Source organism: Prionailurus bengalensis, chromosome A1 (assembly GCF_016509475.1).
Source record: "Prionailurus bengalensis isolate Pbe53 chromosome A1, Fcat_Pben_1.1_paternal_pri, whole genome shotgun sequence".
NCBI lineage: Eukaryota > Metazoa > Chordata > Mammalia > Carnivora > Felidae > Prionailurus > Prionailurus bengalensis.
In genome coordinates, this window is record NC_057343.1 from 156940714 (window position 1) to 156960522 (window position 19809).

The 19809-nt window shown below is 38.1% G+C and overlaps 1 protein-coding gene across 7 annotated transcripts in view; it reads right to left on the minus strand.

Annotated features, from left to right (window-relative positions):
• FAM172A (family with sequence similarity 172 member A) overlaps positions 1 to 9642 on the minus strand; it is a 429997-nt gene extending 420355 nt beyond the window's left edge. For 2 of the 7 annotated variants that reach the window (XM_043593742.1, XM_043593724.1), the window contains exon 1: positions 9448 to 9642. In XM_043593742.1, the coding sequence (XP_043449677.1) occupies positions 9448 to 9625 (178 nt within the window). In that variant the 5' untranslated portion in view covers positions 9626 to 9642. The remainder of the gene's footprint in view (positions 1 to 9447) is intronic. The other 5 variants (XM_043593714.1, XM_043593680.1, XM_043593699.1 and 2 more) reach the window with 4 other exon arrangements.
• Positions 9643 to 19809: the final 10167 nt, after the last annotated feature.

The following is a 19809-nucleotide window of genomic DNA, read 5'->3' on the forward strand; positions in this document are numbered from 1 at the left end:
TATTTGCAAAAGACATTTCTGATAAAGGTATCTCATCTAAAATAGACAAAAAACTCTTAAAATTTAACAAGAAAACTGCGCCAAAGCCCTGAACAGATGCTTTACCAAAGATATACAGATGGCATGTAAACTTAGAAAAAGATGCTACACATCATAGGTCATTACAGAATTGCAAATTAAAACAACAACGAGATACTACTACATACCTATTAGAATGAACAAAATCCTAAATGCTAACAACACCACGTGTTGGCAAGGGTAGAGAGCAACAGGAACTCTCATTCTTTGTTGCTGAGAATGCAAAATGGTACGGCCATGTTGGAAGCTAATTTGGCAGATTCTTACAAAATTAAACATACTCTCGCCATATAATCCAGGAATCACACTCCTTGGTATTGACCTAAATGAACTGTAAAACTTCTGTCCACACAAAAGCCTGCATACAGATGGTTTATAGCAGCTTTATTCATTACTACCAAACTTAGAAACAACCAAAATGTCCCTCAGTAGGTGAATGAATAAATCAACTGTGGTACATCTATACAATGAAATACTATTAAGCACTAAAGAGAGAGAGAGAGAGAGAGAGAGAGAGCGCTACCAAACCATGAAAAATTAGCAAGGAACTTTAAATGCATATTACTAAGTAGAAGAAGCCAATTTGAAAAGGCTACATACTACATGATTCCAACTATAAGACATTTTGGAAAAGGCAAAACTACAGAGACAGTCAAAAGTTTAGTGGTGGGCAGGGGGTAGGAGGAAGAGGGGATAAATAGGCAGTGAAACTATTTTATTGTTTTTAAGCTTATTTATTTTTGAGAGAGAGAGCATTGAGTGGGCAAGGGGTAGACAGAGAAGGAGACACAGAATTCAAAGCAGGCTCTAGGCTCTGAGCTGTCAGCACAGAACCCGATGTGGGCCTTGAACTCACGAACCCCTGAGATCATGATCTGAGCCAAAGCTGGACCAAATGAGCCACGCAGGCGCCCCAATGTGAAACTATTTTAGCGCAGTGAAATTATTCTGCACAATACTATGACAGAGTACACATGTCCTTACACATTTGCCTGAACCCACAGAATGCAAAACACCAGGACTGACCCCAATTTAAGCTATGGATTTTGGATGATAATGATATGTCAACATAGGTTAATCAGTTGCAACAAATACACCCCTCTGATGGGAGATGTTGACATTGGGGAAACTGTGCAAGGGCAGAGGCAGGAGGTATATGCGCCACCTCTTAACTTTCTGCTGAATTTTGCTGTGAACCGAGAACTGTTCTAAAAAATAAAATCTGTTAAAATAAAATTAGGCAAATGTTACTAAAATTAATAAATGTTTCTGAGTAAAGAAAAAATCCAGGATATTTCCAGGAAAATATGGTTCAGGAATGAGGCTGAGGGTATATCTGAAAAAATTTTCATTAAAACCTCAAAACCATTAAAGGTGTTGCCTCAGACTACTAGCCAGTCAGCCATAAGACCCTCTAAAGACATTAGAATGTGCTTTATTGATCCTCTCAAACAATAAAGCTCTACAAAGATTAAGGGCATTATCCCTCAACCTTGTTTCCAGAAACCCAAAGTCTAAAAAGATTTATCTCAAAAAAAGTGTGTTGTGACTTTTGCACAAAAGAATGTATACCAATAGAATTCACATAACATTGACAAGATTTATAAAATACTTACATATTTTTTGCTTAATATATAAAAGATGTAATAGATCTTAAATGAAGAGAGACTTTTGGACCCCAAAACTCTACTGGCAGGAAGCAAGCTAAGAAAACTACTCACTTTGGAAACATCTGGTATCTTTCATGAAGAAAGAAAGGTAAAACTAAAAGTATAGAAGGCAAGGCTGAAAATTTCAAAGAATTATTCCCAAGCTGGAGACTTCATCAAGAAACTTCCGATATTTGCCCATCTGGATCTCAGAATTGCTATGAACCAGTGACACCTTTGCATCTTCCCCTTTTCGCGTTTTAGAACCAGACTGTCTCTAGCAGTTATCCTATGCCTGTCCCCACTGTACACTGGGTATTGCAGGCAGGGGAGGCAGACTGAGCAAAGCGTACTCAAAGAGCTGTGCTTAAGGAAATCGAAGGAATCCCATCTAAGCCTGGACATGATTGAGATGATGAAATTCTGCACTTTGAGATGATAAAGTACCAGAATGAGACATGGGAGGCCTTGGGAAGCTGTGGGTGTACTCTGCACGTGGGAAGGACATGAACCACTGGGGCCTGGAGGGCAGACCATGGTAGCCCATTTCCTCCCTACTGTTATTCACATCTTCGTGTGGTCTCCTCCCACAAAGTACCAGAGTTGACCAGTAAGACCAATACTCAACAGGAGAAGATTATAGCGTTGTAGCTTCCACCTTGGGTGCTCTCTCACTCTGTCAGATCCCTCACTCTAGAGAAGTCATGCTGTGAGCAGCCCTATGGAGAGGCTCAAGTGGTACAGAAGTGAAGCTTCCTGCCAACAGCCACATGAGTGAGCTTGGAAGCAGATCTTCTAGACCCAGTCAAACTACAGATGACTGCAAGCCAGCTGGCACTGTAACTACAAACTCATGAAAGATCCTAAATCGGAACCACCCCTAAGCTGACCCTAAATTTTGGACTGTAAGAGACTGTGTGAGATAATAAACAGTTTTCATTTTAAGCTGTGAAATTTGGGGATAATTTGTGACATAGCACTAGACAATGTATAGTTAAATCCCAAGTGAACACCACTAAAGCTCCCAGATTCATTCATTCTCATCATCGATGAATTGCCTACTGTTTTTCCAATTCAGTAATAATTTATTTTCTATGTAAGGAAAGAGCTTCCTTCAGATTTACCAAAACAAGAATGCTTTCTTTTACTGTCTCTGTATTAAAAAAAAAAAATAGTGGAAAATTAGCTTACATAACAATATTTTCAAAATTAATGGTTGATCTGGCTGAAAGTCTTTCTTCATTGAGAAAGAGAGAAACCTTACATTTTTAATCAGAACAGTTAAAAACACAAACATATGCTTATTTGGATAAAACTAATTATACATGTTTCTTACTGAAGAAAATATTCAGAATAAATAAGCTTGTTTTCAATAGTTTGTTTTCAATGGTAAAATTGAAATGCCTAGTTTCTTAAAATTTGCAGTATTCCTAAAGCAGATAAAATTTCCACCATTATATCACTCACACTGTTCCAAAATTATAAAACACTACCTATAAACAATAATATTCTAATTGCAATTACCTGTCAAATACATTAGCACAAACCGATTTATCATGTTAGTAACCTAGAAAAAAGTAGGCAAGATTCTAAAAGAACAATGATGAATAAAAAATGCTTTGATGCTGGCAGAAAAAGGTCCAAATTGGTCTCCAGTAAATCCAATTTTTGTTGGATCCTAGAACCAAACCAAGAGCCATCCTGTTTAAGTTCAGGACATAATACAACCTACAGGAAAGACCCGACCACTGCCTTAACAGCAGCTTAAGGGAGATCACTGTGGTAAAATGGGATTAAAAAATCTAATTTACAGGATAAGCTATCAGTTTGCAAGGGAGTCTACAACCCAATCACCGTAGACATGAGGAAAATAAAAATGAAAGGGTGCAATATAGCCACCGAAAGGCAAAGACAATTACCCATGTTAAAGTCTGTATAACGCAAGAATGAAAAATTCAAAAGTCTATAGGCACCAAAAAGTCAACAGTCAATACAGGCGGTGAGGCCCTAAAAGTCATAAGCTTACAATGTATGAATGTAAAGACTGCAACAAACTGGAAAACACATAGCTCATTTCAAGGGAGTTGCAATTTGCCCCACTGTTGCTATAAGAATGAAGACCCAGTGTGACTGGAACTTTCTATTTTTCAGGAGAAACCCAAAACCTGGATTTTTACTTAAATTAGCTGAAAACTAATTTTATAGCATTAGAAATTGTACAGGTTCATTTAGCCTGGGGATCTCCATTTTCCAAACTCTATCCGATGCAGTATTATGGAGGGTACCGTTATCTAGTATTCTCCCATATAGCTCAACAATATCCAGGGCAAAAACAGAAATATCAGTAATAAAATCACTCCAGTGATTGCTTAGAAGAATAATAATAATTTCCCAGAAAGCGAAATCAGGCCAAAAGTAATTTCTAAAACCAAGCCTAAAATAAATATTCCAACTATATTAGAGGATGTTAAACCAAATTAATTAATTTCCAAACTACTTGAGTTAGTACTAGAATCATTTCCATAATATACATAAAAATGATACCATGAAGCATGGGTAGTTCACATCAAGAGGGTATGTCACTATCTCACCATCAATCAAATTTTAAAACTTTTTTCAGGGGTGCCTGGATGGCTCAGTCAGTTAAGCCTCTGACTCTTTTTTTTTTTTTTTTTTTTAATAATGTTTGTTTATTTTTGAGTGAGACAGGGCACAAGTGGGGGAGGGGCAGAGAGCGAGAAAGAAGGAGACGGAATCCAAAGCATTTTTCTTTTTCATTTTCTTAATGTTTATTTTTGAGAGCGAGAAAGAGTTAAGCATCTGACTCTTGGTTTTGGCTCAGATCATGATCCCATGTTTCAGGAGTTTGAGTCCCGCACTGGGCTCTGCACTGAGAGCTGAGGAGTCTGCTTGGGATTCTGTCTCCCTCTCTCTCTGCCCCTCCAATGCTCACTCTCTCTCAAAATAAATAAATAAACGAACATTTGTTTTCAATTAATTTACCTTGAGTTATAATCTTGGTTACAATTCTAGCCTGCTCAATATTGTAAACAAGGCACACAGACCAAGCTATGCTTACAGATGAAAAGGGTATCAATCATACTCCTTCCGTACCTTAGATATTAACTCTGAATAGTTTTTTTTTTTTTTTTTTTTTTTTTAAAGAGAGGTAGTATGTTTAGCCACATATTGTATCATTCTAGCTGCTTCCTTATACCAAAACACATATAAGGGCAATGTGATGAGCAGGGGATAAGAATATCAGCTACATCCCACAACAATAGTTAATAGTTAAATTGTTGGGTATTAGTTGTGATCATTTCTGTAATGAGCTCTTAAAGGAACTTACAAGGGCTCAAATACACAATCTTAGTCTTACTAGCATCTCTCCAACCTTTGAACAAATCAACCCTAGGTATGTTATCAATCTAGACTATGTGTAAAATAAATATCCTATCTGCTATACAGAAATGGAAACAGACACGCCTGGGTGGCTCAGTGTGTGTCCAACTTCAGGTCAGGTCATGTCTCATGGTTCATGGGTTCAAGCCCTGCATCAGGCTCTGTGCTGACAGCTCAGAGACTGGAGCCTGCTTCGGATTCTGTGTCTCCCTCTCTCTCTGCCCCTCCCCCTCTCATGGTCTGTCTCTCTGTTTCAAAAATAAATATATTTTTTTTAATTTTAAAAAAGAAGTGGGAACATACAATAAATACTTTGCTTCAATTTAGTGATATTTTTCTCTACAACAAAAATTGTTTACATCATCTATACTGCAAAAATGAACTATTACCCTGAAACGGAGATACCAACACAGTATCACAGAAAGCAGCACAGTACTGCTGTCTCTAACTTGTCTTTAACTCAGCTGTGAAACCTTGAGCAAGTCAGTCATCTGCCATCTCATCTGTACCAAATTAATCAATTTTAATTTGGCAAAGAGTGATGAGCAAAATAGTGGTAAAATTTTTCATTCACTACTTTAAATTAAAGCAAAGTAATTGGCTTAAATGAGCTTTATAACAGAAATAGCTACCTCAAGAGTATTTTCTAGACAATGACAGTGTACAATACAATCAACAGTTTAAAAGCAAAAGTGTTACCTTGAACTAATGGGCCATTAGCTATTATGGACCAAAAAATTCCTTCTTAAATAATCTAAAAAAAACCTTTTTTACCAATGCTGAACACTGTTAATTTACACAATTATTCATTAAATGACTCAATTAAACCTCATTACTCTACGGATGGAAATAATGTGATACATGGTCTAGAAAACTTCGTTTATTCCTGTAGGACTATATACACTGCACACCTTTGAAACATGACTACTGAACCAGATGGACTGATACACACATTACCAGATACACAGTAGGTCTTACTCAACTACTGAAGGCCAAGTGGCTGACTTCAGCACCAATCACACGCTGAGATGTACCTGGCGATTTGCTCTCTCTCACCCTATCCTCAATCCCATTCCAATCTGTAGAGCTATATACTGTCTGTCACCTTGCTGGATCTTATCTCCTCTGCTGCCAGTTTTACTGCTTATTGTCTATCACTGTTACTGATGTCCTCTGCCACTCTCCACCAACTCACATCCCACTGCTATATTGCTATTCAATACTTCTTTTCTCTGCTGCACCATCTTTATCTCTTCTGTTTCCAGGCCTTCTCAGTTTCCAGAAAAAAGAGATCTACTTCACAGGCACAGTCAGTCAATCAATATACTCCCTTCCTTCTGATTAAAAAGAAAACAAAAACAAAAACGAAAAAAAACATCAAAGCAGGTCAGGATGATCCTTGGCTTTTCTGAACTGTTTTCACCGAAATCTAATATTCAAAAAGTTCATTCACTGTTACAAATGATGCTTTATGGTCTCGTTTATTTCTAAGTTTGGAGTTACGGCAGATACTTGGTCTATAGATAGTAGAAGCTTTTACCATTACAGTATTTTAGGGTTAAAAAAATCAACAGCAGACATGAAGGCTGCCTTCTTAACCCTTAAAAGATTCACCAAAAAAAAAACAAACAAAAACTCCAAAAATTTCTAGTAAAATAAGATCTTAAAATAAGTGAATAGTACTCCAAAGAAGATATACATAGGGCCCTAAAGCATATAAAAAGATGTTTACCTTCTTTAGGGAATCATTAGGCAATCATTAGGGAAATGCAAATCAAAACCACAGAAGATACTATTTCACACCCATGAGGATGACTATTATCAAAAACAGAGAGAGAGAGAGAGAGAGAGAGAATATGTTTGGCAAGGATGTGGAAAAGTATTGATAAGGATATGGAGAAACTGGAACATCTCTGCATTGCTGGTGGGAATGTAAAATACTGGAGGTACTATGGATAACAGGAAGTTAATTCCTAAAAAATCAAACATGGAACTGACATTTGATCCAGCAATTCCACTTCCAGGTATATATGCAAAACACATGAAAGCAGAGAGTCAAACAGATATTTGCACATTCCTATTCAGAGCAACCTTATTCACAATAGACAAAAGGTGAAAGCAACACAAGCTTCCACAGTCAAATGGATTAAAAAAAAAATGTGGTATACACATACAGTGGAATATTAGTCGACCTTAATATTGTATGATTCCATTGATATGAGTTACCATAAATAGAGACGGGAAATTCAGAGACAGAAAGTAGACTGGTGATTGCAAGAGGCTGAAGGGAGGGGGAACAGAAAGTCAATGTTTAAAAGATACTGAATTTCAGTTGTGGAAGATGAAAAGTTCTGGAGATGGATGATAGTGATGATTGCATAACAGTACGAATGTGCTTAATACCACTAATATGTACAGTTAAAAAATGGTTAAAATGGTAAATTTTGTTATGTATATTTTACCACAGTAAAAAAAAAAAAAAAAAAAGGAATGAAAAGTAAAGTTCACAACAGGGCAGAGAAGTACTTGCTACTTAGTTATCCATCACTACTGTGCAAATTTTATCCGACTCTGTAACAGCACAGGTAAGGTATCAACTAAATAAATGACTTTTAACTTTGTTAGTGCTGAAGGAGAGCATGGAAACCTCTCTAAACATCTAAAGATTTCAGATTCTCCTCAAGGAGGTCTGGGAAAGTTGAAAAAAAAACAGTCCGTCAATAAAGAAGGTTCTCTCGTGCACACACCAAACAACTGAATAAATACTCATTTTCGAGATATTTAAACTCTAATGCCTTCATGCCTACATCATTGCTATTCTAGGAGACAACAAACATACTTTGCCTCAACACCTTTATTATCCTAAGAAACCCATCCCCACATACCTGCAGAGTGCAGAGGTCACTCATTTCATTCTCATGTCTAATCGTTTCCTTATCAGAGAGGCTAATCTTGACCACACTAGGCAAAATAGCATCCTCTGTGATTCCCTCTGTTCATAAAGGGCTTTATTTTTTCTTCACAGCTTTTATCAATACTTGATATACATTTATTTGCTCATGTTTTTTCTCCATCTACGATAATGTAAATTCCAGGTACACAAGGACTTTTTTTGTTCACTATTGTACTCTCAGGACCTAGAACACCACCTGACACACTGCAGGTGGTCAATAAATATTCATTACATGAATGAATAGATGGATGTTCACAGCGTAACTGATCATATTTCCTTCTTGGTCTTGGTACTATTCTACCACCTACCAGCCTTGCAACAGCCACCAGCCTCTGCCTCAAAGACATCCAGAGTACCCCTGCCTTTCCCAGGTTAAGTGGGAGGAACACCAGTTTAAAAATCAGAAGCCCGGTACCAACACTGACAGTAATACCTCCATGAGGCACTTCAGACAGTGCTTGCTTGCTCTGTGAGTCAGTTTTTAAACACCCTAAATGAATGAATACAGTATATCTGCCCTTGCAATATGGGGTAAAGAATAAAGAATTTACCTCTAACACTGCTTTAAAACAAAAAGATACCAAGTATTGCATATAACAAACATCACATTGCACCTATTTTGATAAACATTACGAGGCACTTGCTAGTCTGCAAACGACAGGATTTTCCCTCTGCAACTTTTCAAAGGAAGTGGAAAAAAAGAGAAATGCAAGAACACTAGCTGTTAATAAATATCGCTAAAATTTAACTAGTTACTTGGCCTAACAAATACACACTCTGGAAGATTAGAAGAATATGTTACATCTCTGGATGAGGGAGGGAGAAGACTGCTTCCATTATATATCTAACTTTATTTCAAAGTCAAAAGTTTAAAAATTCATTCCAGTCAAATGTCCCACCAGAGCTCAAGCATGTTACAAGTTGTGAGCGAATTTTATAACTGCATTTTAATCTTCTGTTTGCAGTGAATAACTTCTAGTAAAGCTTCGGCAGTTAATTATAATTTTGTAGGGAAAAAAAAAAGGTTAATCAGACAATACCATCCCTCCTAAGAAAGCGTACGAGGGCCCATTACTCTGTGGTCTCCAGAGCTTAACGAACCCCACATGTTCAGTTGTAACGAAAGTCATCCAGGGAACACACGTGTCCTGCCCCGCCTAATAAGTGGAAAGAACAGGTGGAACTGCTCTTCAGCGGCGTCCCGGGACAGGGGACACCTGCGCGCAGGGCACACGGCGTGTGCCGTGAGCAGTCTAGGGCCACAGGGCCAACAATCCCCGCCCGAGACCGACCAGGCCAGCCCTTCCTCTAATTTCCGCCCGGGCCTGCCCCCGGAGCTCACATCCCCGCAAACGCAGGTCCTACCTGAGCTCTGCCCCCAGCTACAGGGCTGCGGGGGGAGGCGGGAGGAGGCGTGGCCTTCCAGCTCGCCAGTGGAACTCCCTCGTGCGGTTGTTATGACTTTCCCTCTCGGGATCCGCGCCCCGACCAAGTTCGAGCCGCACTTCCGGGGTCCGCAGAAGACTGAAACGTCATTGCGCATGCGACGGCGGCGGCGACAATCCGGAAATGGGCGGAGCCCAGTCGCTGGGTTGGTTCCTGTGGCGCTAGGTGGGCTGGGAGAGAGAGGCTTGTGGGAGGTAAGAGTTTCACTGTTCTTTTCCCGTTGGCTGGGCTCGCTTTTTCTTCACCTCTTCTTCTGAAGCGAGAGACCCCGCTTCCCAGGTATCCTCAGAGACGGGGCCACCTTGAAGTCTCGTTCTCCAAGAGAAAATTTAAAAATATGTGCGGGACTGTCCATGCAGCTAATTTCCCACTCTCCCACTCATGTTTTATTCAGCATTACCCAGTCCATTCAATTCCAGAAAAGACAGGAGGTGGGAAAGTCTAGATTTGGAAAAGTAAATTTACTTCAAAGTTATGATTTATAAAGTAGGACATTAAGGTTAGGCACCCCGACCTTGCTCTTTTCCCTATCCCCTGAATACTAGTGGGATAGATTGGAAACAGTTGTGGAAACCTGTAGTCACGTGGCTAAGAGGAGTTTGGTTGTAAACGCAGGCTTCCTAGCAAAATTCCTGATAGTAAAAATTGCCCACGAAAATCCTTTAAAAGGCCCACAAAGTACAGAATGCGTATGTTGAGCATAAAGTCTAGATCTCTAATTCTGCACACTTGAATATGAGACCTTAGGTAGTTTAAAGTTAGAATGAAAGGAAAATTTGTGTATTGATACCTGGTCATTTAAACAATCCGGAGATATCCAAGGGGCAACTCTTAATCTACAACTTAACCATTCAGCAGTGTTTGACACAGTTAATTACATCCTTTTTTTTTTTTTTTTTTAAACTTGAAACACATTCTTGATTTAACTTTTGTGGAATCGTGGTGCACTTTTGATTCTCCTTTGATAGATTCTTCCTGATTTCTAAATGTTATGCTCCAGACCTACTCCCTTCTTTATCTGTCCTCATTCCCCATGTGATCTCATCCATTCCCTTCATTGTCTTTTACATAACTTCACTATGCTGATGGCTTCCAAATACCCATATCTAGCTCTGACTTCTCTGATTACTATACTCACATGTCCAACTTCTTATTCAGCATACTACTAGGATATTTAACATGCACGTCAAGCTCTATATTTTCTACTTCCAAAAACTTCCTCTTGCATATCTCTCCATCTCAGTAAATGACACTTGGATTCTTACAGTTGTCCATATTATCCTCTGATTTCTCTTTCTCCAACATCCCACTTCCAATTCCTCAGCAAAATATGTTGGCTGTCTTTTCAAAGGGCACTCTAATCAGTTCTCAACACCTCTACAGCATTATTCTACTCATCACTGGAGAGTGTAATTGTCTCTTAATTGTTCTACAGGCTCCTATTTTTGCTTCCCTACAATCTAGTATCCACCTGGCAGCTATAGAGTCTTTTTTTTTTTTTTTGTAAGTTTATTTATTTATTTTGAGAGAGACAGAGACAGCATGAGAGGGGAGGGGCAGAAATAGAAGGGAGAGAGAGAATCCCAAGCAGGCTCTACACTACCAGTGTAGAGCCCAACCCCAGGCTCGAATCCACAAAACCATGAGATCACAACCTGAGCGGAAACAGTCCAAGCCGAGAATCAGACGCTTAACCAACTTACGCACCCAGGCGCCCCTATAGAATCCTTTTAAAACGCATGTAGGGGCATGTGGATGGCTCAGTTGGTTGAACATCTGACATTTTATTTCAACTCAGGTCATTATCCCAGAGTATGGGATTGAGCCCCATTTCGGGGCGGGGGGGGGGGGGGCTGCTTGAAATTCTCTTTCTTCCTCTGCCCCTTCTTCCTGCTTGTGTGCACTCTCTCAAAAAATAAATAAATATAAAATAAAATATATCAGAATTTGTTACTTCCCTGTTCAAAACTTTTAAGAGTGTCTCTACTCGAATAGAAGAGAATCCAAAGTTGTTTTCACAAAAGTATAAGATCCTGCATGTTCTGGCCCCTGGCCGCTCCATGCTGCCACTGAGGAAGAGGGTTGTAAGAGATTTTGAGGTGGGAGAGTGGGGCACGAGGCTTGACCAGTAATCTTGGAGTTTGGGAAATGGCAGTCCGAAAGGTGATTATGCAACTCTCTTACCTGGAAATATTTAAAGGAAGGAGACTAACTGAGGGTGCCTGTGATGACAAAGAAATAAGTACTGTTGAGTTTTCCTGACAGCTAATAGACATAATGGTACATGGCTGCTGTATTTGTTTTCTAGGGCTACCAATAACAAAGTACCTTGAAGGAGGTGGCTTAAACAACAACAAAATTATTGCCTTACATTTCTGGAAATTAAAATGAAAGTATAGGTAGTGTTGGTTCTTTCTGAGTGCTGGGAGGGAAATTTTGTTCCTTGCCCCTCTTCTAGAATCTGGTGGTTTGCTGGAAATCTTTGATGTCCCTTGGTTTGTAGATGCATTATCCCAATCTTTGTCTTCTCATGGCATTCTCCCTATTTATTGTCTCTGCATCCATATTTTGCCATTGTATGGGGACACTAGTCATATTGAATTAGGGTACACCCCAATGAACTCATTTTAGCTTGATGACGTCTCTTATGTGTCTAATGACCTTATTTCCAAATAATGTCACATTGTGAGGTACTGGGCTTAGGACTTCATTGTATCTTTTTTGAGGGGACACAAATCAACTCAAAGCACTGTTAGAATTGTTTTGAAGAAGAGAAGCATTTCCAGTAGAATGAAAGAAAGGAAAAGCCAACCAAGGAGCAGAATGATGTTGTATGAAGTAAGCCACCAGGAGAGGATCTGCATGGGAATTCTGACATGCAGCCTGGAACATTCATTCTGTGTATCTGTGGATGGCAGTGTTGGAGTTCCTGAATTTGGGTGAATCTCCAAAATGTACAAAAAATACCTTCTGACATAAAGCATCAGCTCTTGGGCATTTGTTACAGTGGGCACCATGGTCTCTGTTTAAAATAGCTTTTTCTTCCCGTGCTTAAGCGGATGCTAAATGGATTTGAAAGTAACAGAATGAGTATGGGACATAGAGAAGTAAAAGGTCGAGGAATCAAGACAAAACAGGTTTACCCTTTTCCTTCCAGTCCTATTTGCGGGCCAGGCCTGAGCTGGGAAACAGGATACTCTAAAGTGACTTACACATTTCTAGTTCAATACGTATGGTTTGGAGCCTGGAGGTCAGTCACTTCCATCCTCACAATAAGAAAAAAGCTGAGCAAACTAAAACTCAGCAGCTCTTTCTAGATCCATGAAAGAATGGAGGTCACCAGGAAAACTGACCACCAAATTGGAGAGACAGGCATTTAAAGAGCACAGTTTAGAGAGAGTCAGTATGAATTGGAACACCTAAACTGTGATTGACAATTGCTGGAGGCTCACTGTGGGCTACCTTGAGGATCTAAACTCATGGACTAGCTTGAAAGTTAAAAACTTGAAGTGGTACTGCTTGTTGTTGTTGGGGGAGGGAGGCCACCCACATTTTTGTGAGTTTTACCTTCAGGAGCCCTGTCAAGTTCTTACTGTGAAGATAGGGGAGAGAAAAAGTGACCATTTTGAAATATGCCCAGAGCTCTTTCCCTTATCAACCCTACCATTAAGGCAAACTATTTTACCTAACCAGTCTAGAGGACTGAAAATACTCAACCCCATCCCACTCCAGCCTTTGAAGTGGGGAAAGTGGACGACATGCAGGGAACAGTAGGAGACGGCACTCAGATGAAAACACTAAGGGAGAATCAAGGAAATGCTAGAAAACCAAAACACAAACACAATGCAAACAGAAATGAATTTTTTTTTTTTTTTTTTTTTTTTTGCTCATAAGTAGACTGGACTCAGTAAGAGAAAGAATGTAGGTTAAAGATATGTCAATAGAAAGTCCTAAAACTGAAATACAAAGAGAAAAAAAAAGAATGAAAAAAAAAATAGAACAAAATACCCAAAATGTGGGGAAATGACAAAATGTGTAACATAGGCATAATGGGAATATTGGAAGAAAAAGAAAGAAAGGAGGAAAAGAAAAAAAATGAACATTTTCTAAAATTAATGCAGACACAAATCCACAGATCCAGGAAGCTTAGAGAACTGCAAACTATAAAAACACTAAAAAATCTACACCTGTGCGTATGTTTAAAACAGCAGAAAATCAAGAACAAGAAAATACTGAAATCAGGGGGAAAATAACCTTGCTTAAGGAGACAGAGATAAGAATTGCATTGGACTTATCTTCAGAAACTGAAATATTTAAAGTGTTGAAAGAAAAAAAAAAGCACACCAACCTAGAATTTGATATCCAGTGAAATTATTCTTAAAAGGTAGAAGAAAAGTAGACTTTTTTAGACAAATAAAAACAAAGGGAAACTGTCACTAGTGGACATGACCTGCAAGAAATGTTACAAGAAGTTCTTTCAAGAGGCGGAAGTGTTACAGGTCAGAAACTTGGATCTACATAAAGAAACAAAGAGTTTTAGAGAAAGAATAAATCTATTTTCCTTATTCTAAGTTGATCTAGTAGATAACACTGTTCAAAATAATAACAGCCAAATTTTATTCTGTAATTAGAGCTTGTGGATAAATGAAATGAATGCCAGCAATGTTATAAAGGATAGGAAGGAAGAATTGAAAATACTCTGTACTTTCACTAGCCATGAAGGGTGTAGTGTTATTTGAAAGTGGGCTTAGATAAGTTGTAAATGTGTATTGCAAACTCTAGGGCAACCACTTGAAAAAGTCATAAAAAAAAAAAAAAGTCTGATATGCTAAGAGGGAGAGAGGAAACTGAAATCATATAAAATATTCAGTTAAAATCAGAGAAGGTAGAAAAAAGTGGAAGACAAAACATTAAAGGACAGACAGAAGCAATGGCACAATTAATAGAAAACATTTAAAGTGACTTTAAGATTATATTGGATTTTTAAATTACTAAAAAATGAGACATTTGGAAATATCCTAATGTGACCAGAAAAGCCATAATGCATGCCTAGCATAAAATCCAGGGTTAGGAAAAAAGATCTGACAAAGCAGGTTTAGATTATAATAGTAGGAGAAAATCTGGGTTTTTCTGCTTGTTACCCACATCCCCCAAGTGCCGTACATTCAATATATCAATTTAATCCAAATATATCTGTTACAAAAACTATAAAGTTTGAAATGTTATGTCATGTCTGTAAAAATCACGTTTTCAAGGTTGGAATGGTACTTCCCCATTGGGATATTGGGAGTCAGTATTATCTCTTCCCTGTACTTTTCCTCTTTTATTAACTTCCCCTTCCAGCTTATATCTAAAGTCTGAAGTTCCCTGTTTCTGGTTCTCCACATTTACTTCTATAAACACAAAACTTAAACGCTCACTCTTCTTCGTCTTCTTCATTCTAATCCTCTTATGTACTGATGTGACTGTTGGGGGCAACCTGGTTATTCCCAAATATCCTCAGAAACTTATTCTCCCTCTCCATATTCACTGAAACTTGGTATGTCGGATGTTAAATGTGGTCAATGAGCTTTTAAGATAGGTTGCCACATCCTTGTAATGAGCCTTCTTACACACACACACACACACGTTACATTACTGTAATAAAGCTTAGCTATGAGTACAACTATGTAATGAGTCCTGCGAGTTCTAGTTAATCTCCAAATGTTGATATGGTCTTGAAGACTCCCCCAACACACTTAACCATTCCGAAAAGACAAACAACGAACAGATCTGAAAATGACTCATTGTTGCAATCATCAGACAAGACTTTAAAAAGCTATTATAACTGTGCTTAATGACAGAGGGGAAAGTGTACTCATACAGAATGAAAATACAAGAAGTCTCGGCAGAGACATAAAAAGTATAATGAAGAGCCAAATGGAAATTCTATTACGGAAAAATAAAATAATATGAAATGTTTAAAAATCCACTGGTTGGGTTTAACAGCAGGATGGAGATTGTGAGGGAATCAATGAACAGATAAATCAATGAACAGATAAATACGAATGTATCATACCTTACACAATACATTTCTCAGAACCAACAATAAAGAGAAGATTTGGAAAGTCAGAATAGAATGACACATTCAAATAGGGGAACAGCTATCCACATGATCACTACTTCTCATCAGAAATAGTGGAGGCCAGAAAAGATTGAATCATCTTTCAAGTGCTGAAATAAAACAGCAGCCAGTCCAAAATTCCATATCTAGTGAGATCCCTTCAAGAATGGTGAAATAAACATTTTTAGGTAAAACAAAAATAACAGACTTTATCACAAGCAGATCTTCAAGAAATGCTAATAAAGGGGAAGTAAAACCATACGGAAATTTAGATCTTGAGGAGGAAGCATTAGAAATAGAAAATACCTCAGTAAATATATTATTTTTCCTCTTAATTTCATTAAAATACATAGAACTTTAAAACAAAAATTTTAATATTGTCTGGTGAGGTTTATCATGTTGATGTAATACATATGAAAGCTGTATTAACAAAGGGCAGGATGAGGTAAGTAGTAAATGATCCTATATGCTCTATAGAAAGTTAAGAATATATGTTTTAATACTTAGAGAAACCCCTAAAAAATGCAGAGGAATATCTACAAAGCCAATAATTAAAATGTGTAAGAATGTTCATAGAAGTTTTATTCATAACAGTCCCAAACTATAAACAGCCTAGGTGTCCATCAAATTGTGGTGTAGCTAAACAAATTTTGGTATATTCATGTTGTAGAATACTATTCACATGCCTCACTTTATTGTGCTTTGCAAATAATGCATGTTTTACAAATAGAAGGTGTGTTGCAATCTAGCATTGAGCACATCTATTAGCACAGTTTTTTCCAACAGCATTTGCTCACTTCATATCTCTATCACATTTTGGTAATTCTAGCATTTTTTAAAATTTTTTTCATTATTCTATCGGTTACGGTGATCTGTGATTGTTGATCTTTCATGTTACTATTGTAATTTTTTTGGGGTGCCACAAACCATGCCCATATAAGACGGTGAGCTTAATTGATACATGTGTGTGTTCTGACTGCTCCACTAACCAGCCATTCCCCCGTTCTTCTCCCTCTCCTCAGTCCTCTGTATTCCCTGAGACACAATGGTGAAATTAGGCCAGTTAATAACCCTAAAATGGCCTTTATTTTTAATGTTTATTTATTTATTTTGACAGCACAAGCAGGGGAGGGGCAGAGAGAGACGGAGAGAGAGAATCCCAAGCAGGCTCCACAGTGTTAGCACAGAACCCAATGTGGCTCTCCATTTCACAACCTATAGATCATGACCTGAGCTGAAATCAAGAGTTGGGTGCTTGACCAGCTGAGCCCCCCAGGAGCCCCACTTAAAATGGCCGTTAAGTGTTCAATTGAAAGGAAGAATTGCACATCTCTGACTTTAAATCAAAAACTAGAAATGATTAAGCTTAGTAAAGAAGGGTCGTTGAAAGCCAAGATAGGCTGAAAGCTAGGTCTCTTGGGTACAGCAGTTAGCCAGTTTGTGAATGCAAATGAAAAGGTCTTGAAGGAAATTAAAAGTGCCACTCCAGGGAACACACAAATGATAAGAAAGTGAAACTGCCTTCTTGCTGATAGGAGGAAATTCTAGTGGTCTCGATAGAAGATCACACCAGCCACAACATTCCCTTAAGCCAAAACCTACACCAGAGCAAAGCCCCAACTCTCCTTAATTCTATGAAGGCTGAGAGAGGTGAGGAAGTTGGCAGAAAACAAGTTGGAAGCTAGCAGAGGTTGGTTCATGAGGTTTGAGAATAGAAACCATCTCTATAACATAAGAGAGCAAAGTGAAGCAGCAAGTGCTGATGTAGAAGCTGCAGCAATTTACCCAGAAAATCTAGCTAAGATGATTCATGGAGGTGGCTGCACTAAACAACACATTTTCCATGTAGACAGAACAACCTTATAATGGAAGAAGATGGCATCTGGGACTTTTATAGCTAGAGAGAAGTTAGTGCCTGGCTTCAAAGCTTTCAAGGGCAGGCTGACTCCTTTATTAGGGGCTGTGCAGCTAGTGACTTTTCAGTTGAAGTCAGTGTTCATTTACTATTCTGAAAATCCTTGGGCCCTTAGGAGTTATCTTAAATCTGCTCTGTGTTCTATAAATTGAACAACAAATTTTGGATGATGGCATATCTGTTTACAACATGGTTTACTGAGTATTTTAAGTCCATTCTTCATACCTACTATGAAAAAAAATTTCTTTCAAAATATTACTGTTCAGTGACAACTCACCTGGTCATCCAAGAATACTGCTAGAGATGTCCAACAAAATTAATGTTTGCAACCCTACTAACACAACATCTGTTCTTTAGCCCTTGGATCAAGAACAAATATCAACTTTCAAGTGTTATTTTAAACATTGCATTCCTAAAGGCTATATCTGCCATAGGTAGGGAGTCCTCTGATATATCTGGGCAAAGTCATTTGGAAACCTTCTAGAAAATATTCACCATCCTGGATTCCATAAAGAACAGTTGTGATTTGTGGGAAGAGGTAAAAATATCAACAAGAACAGGAGTTTGGAAGAAGTTGATTCCACCTCTCTTGGTTGACTTTGAGGAGCTCAAAACTTTAGTGGAGGAAGTAACTGCACATGTGGTGGAAATAGAGAACTAGAATTAGAAGTGGAGCCTGGAGATATGACTGAATTGTTGTAATCTCATGGTAAAATTTTAATGGATGAGAAGTTGCTTCTTAAGTATAAGCAAAGAAAGTAATTTGTTTAGCTGGAATCTACTCTTGGTGAAGATTCTATGAAGATTGTTGAAATGATAGCAAAGGATTTAGATTATTACATGAACTTAGTTGATTAAGCAGCAGTAGGGTTTGAGAGGATTGACTCCAGTTAAAGGAAGATATATATATATATATATATATATATATATGTGTGTGTGTATGTATGTGTGTATATATATATACACGCATATATACATACACGCATATATACATACGCGCATATATACATACACGCATATATACATACACACACACACACACACATAATGTTGTCAAACAACATCACATGCTACAGAGGCAAACTTCATTGTCGTGTTCTAAGAAAGAAGACCCCACCCTTCAGCAATTATCTCCCTGGTCAGTCAGCAGCCATCAACATGGAGGTGAGACCTTCTAGCAGAGAGATTATGACACACTGAAAGCTCAGATAATAGTTAGGAGGGGTACCTGGATGGCTCAGTTGGTTGAGCATCCAGGTCTTGATTTTGGCTCAGGTCGTGATCCCAAGGTCATGGAATCAAGTCCTGCATTGGGTTCCATTCTGAGCATGGAGCCTGCTTGAGATTCTCTCTCTCTTTCCCTCTGCCCCACTCCCCTGCTCTCACTCTTTCTCTCTCTAAAATAAAAATTTTTTAAAGATACTGGTTAGCATTTTTAGCAATAATGTATTAAGGTATATACATATTTTAGGCATAATGCTATTATATAATTAATAGACTACAGTGTAGTATAACTTTAATTTGCGCTGGAAAACCAAAAAAATCATTTGACTCACTTTATTCTGACATTCACTTTATTGTGATAGTCTAGAACAGAACCTGCAGTACCTCTGAGGTATATGCCTATACTCACCAACAGAAAAACAAGCCACTGATAACAACAATGAATAAATCTTAACAGTATATTTCAAAGTTTTTAAAAAGCAAAAGTTAACTTTCTAAGAATATTAAATAATATCAGCAAAAGATTGGAAATTCCAAACATGAGAAAATATGTTTGCCAAAATAAATAACTTCCATCCTTTTTAAGAAAAAAATTTAACATTTATTCATTTTTGAGAAACAGAGGGACAGAGCATGAGCAGGGGAGGAATGGAGAGAGGAAGACACAGAATCTGAAGCAGGCTTCAGGCTCTGAGCTGTCAGCACAGACCCCAACACGGGGCTTGAACTAATGGACCATGAGATCATGACCTGAACTGAAGTTGGATGCTTCCCAGGTGTCCCAGATATGCCACTCAGGCAATCCAATAACTTCCATTCTTACAGACACTAAAAGAAGACCTTGACCTGTTACCTGACGTTATACACAAAAAATTCAAAATGTGTCATACACCTATATGCAAATGGTAAAAACAATAAAGCTTTTAGGAGAGAATATAATAACTTCATGTCTTTGGGATGGGCAAAAACTTAAGTTGCAAAAAGTATGAATCAGAAAAGATTAGTAAATTGGACATCACAAAATTTTTTCTTAGTGGAA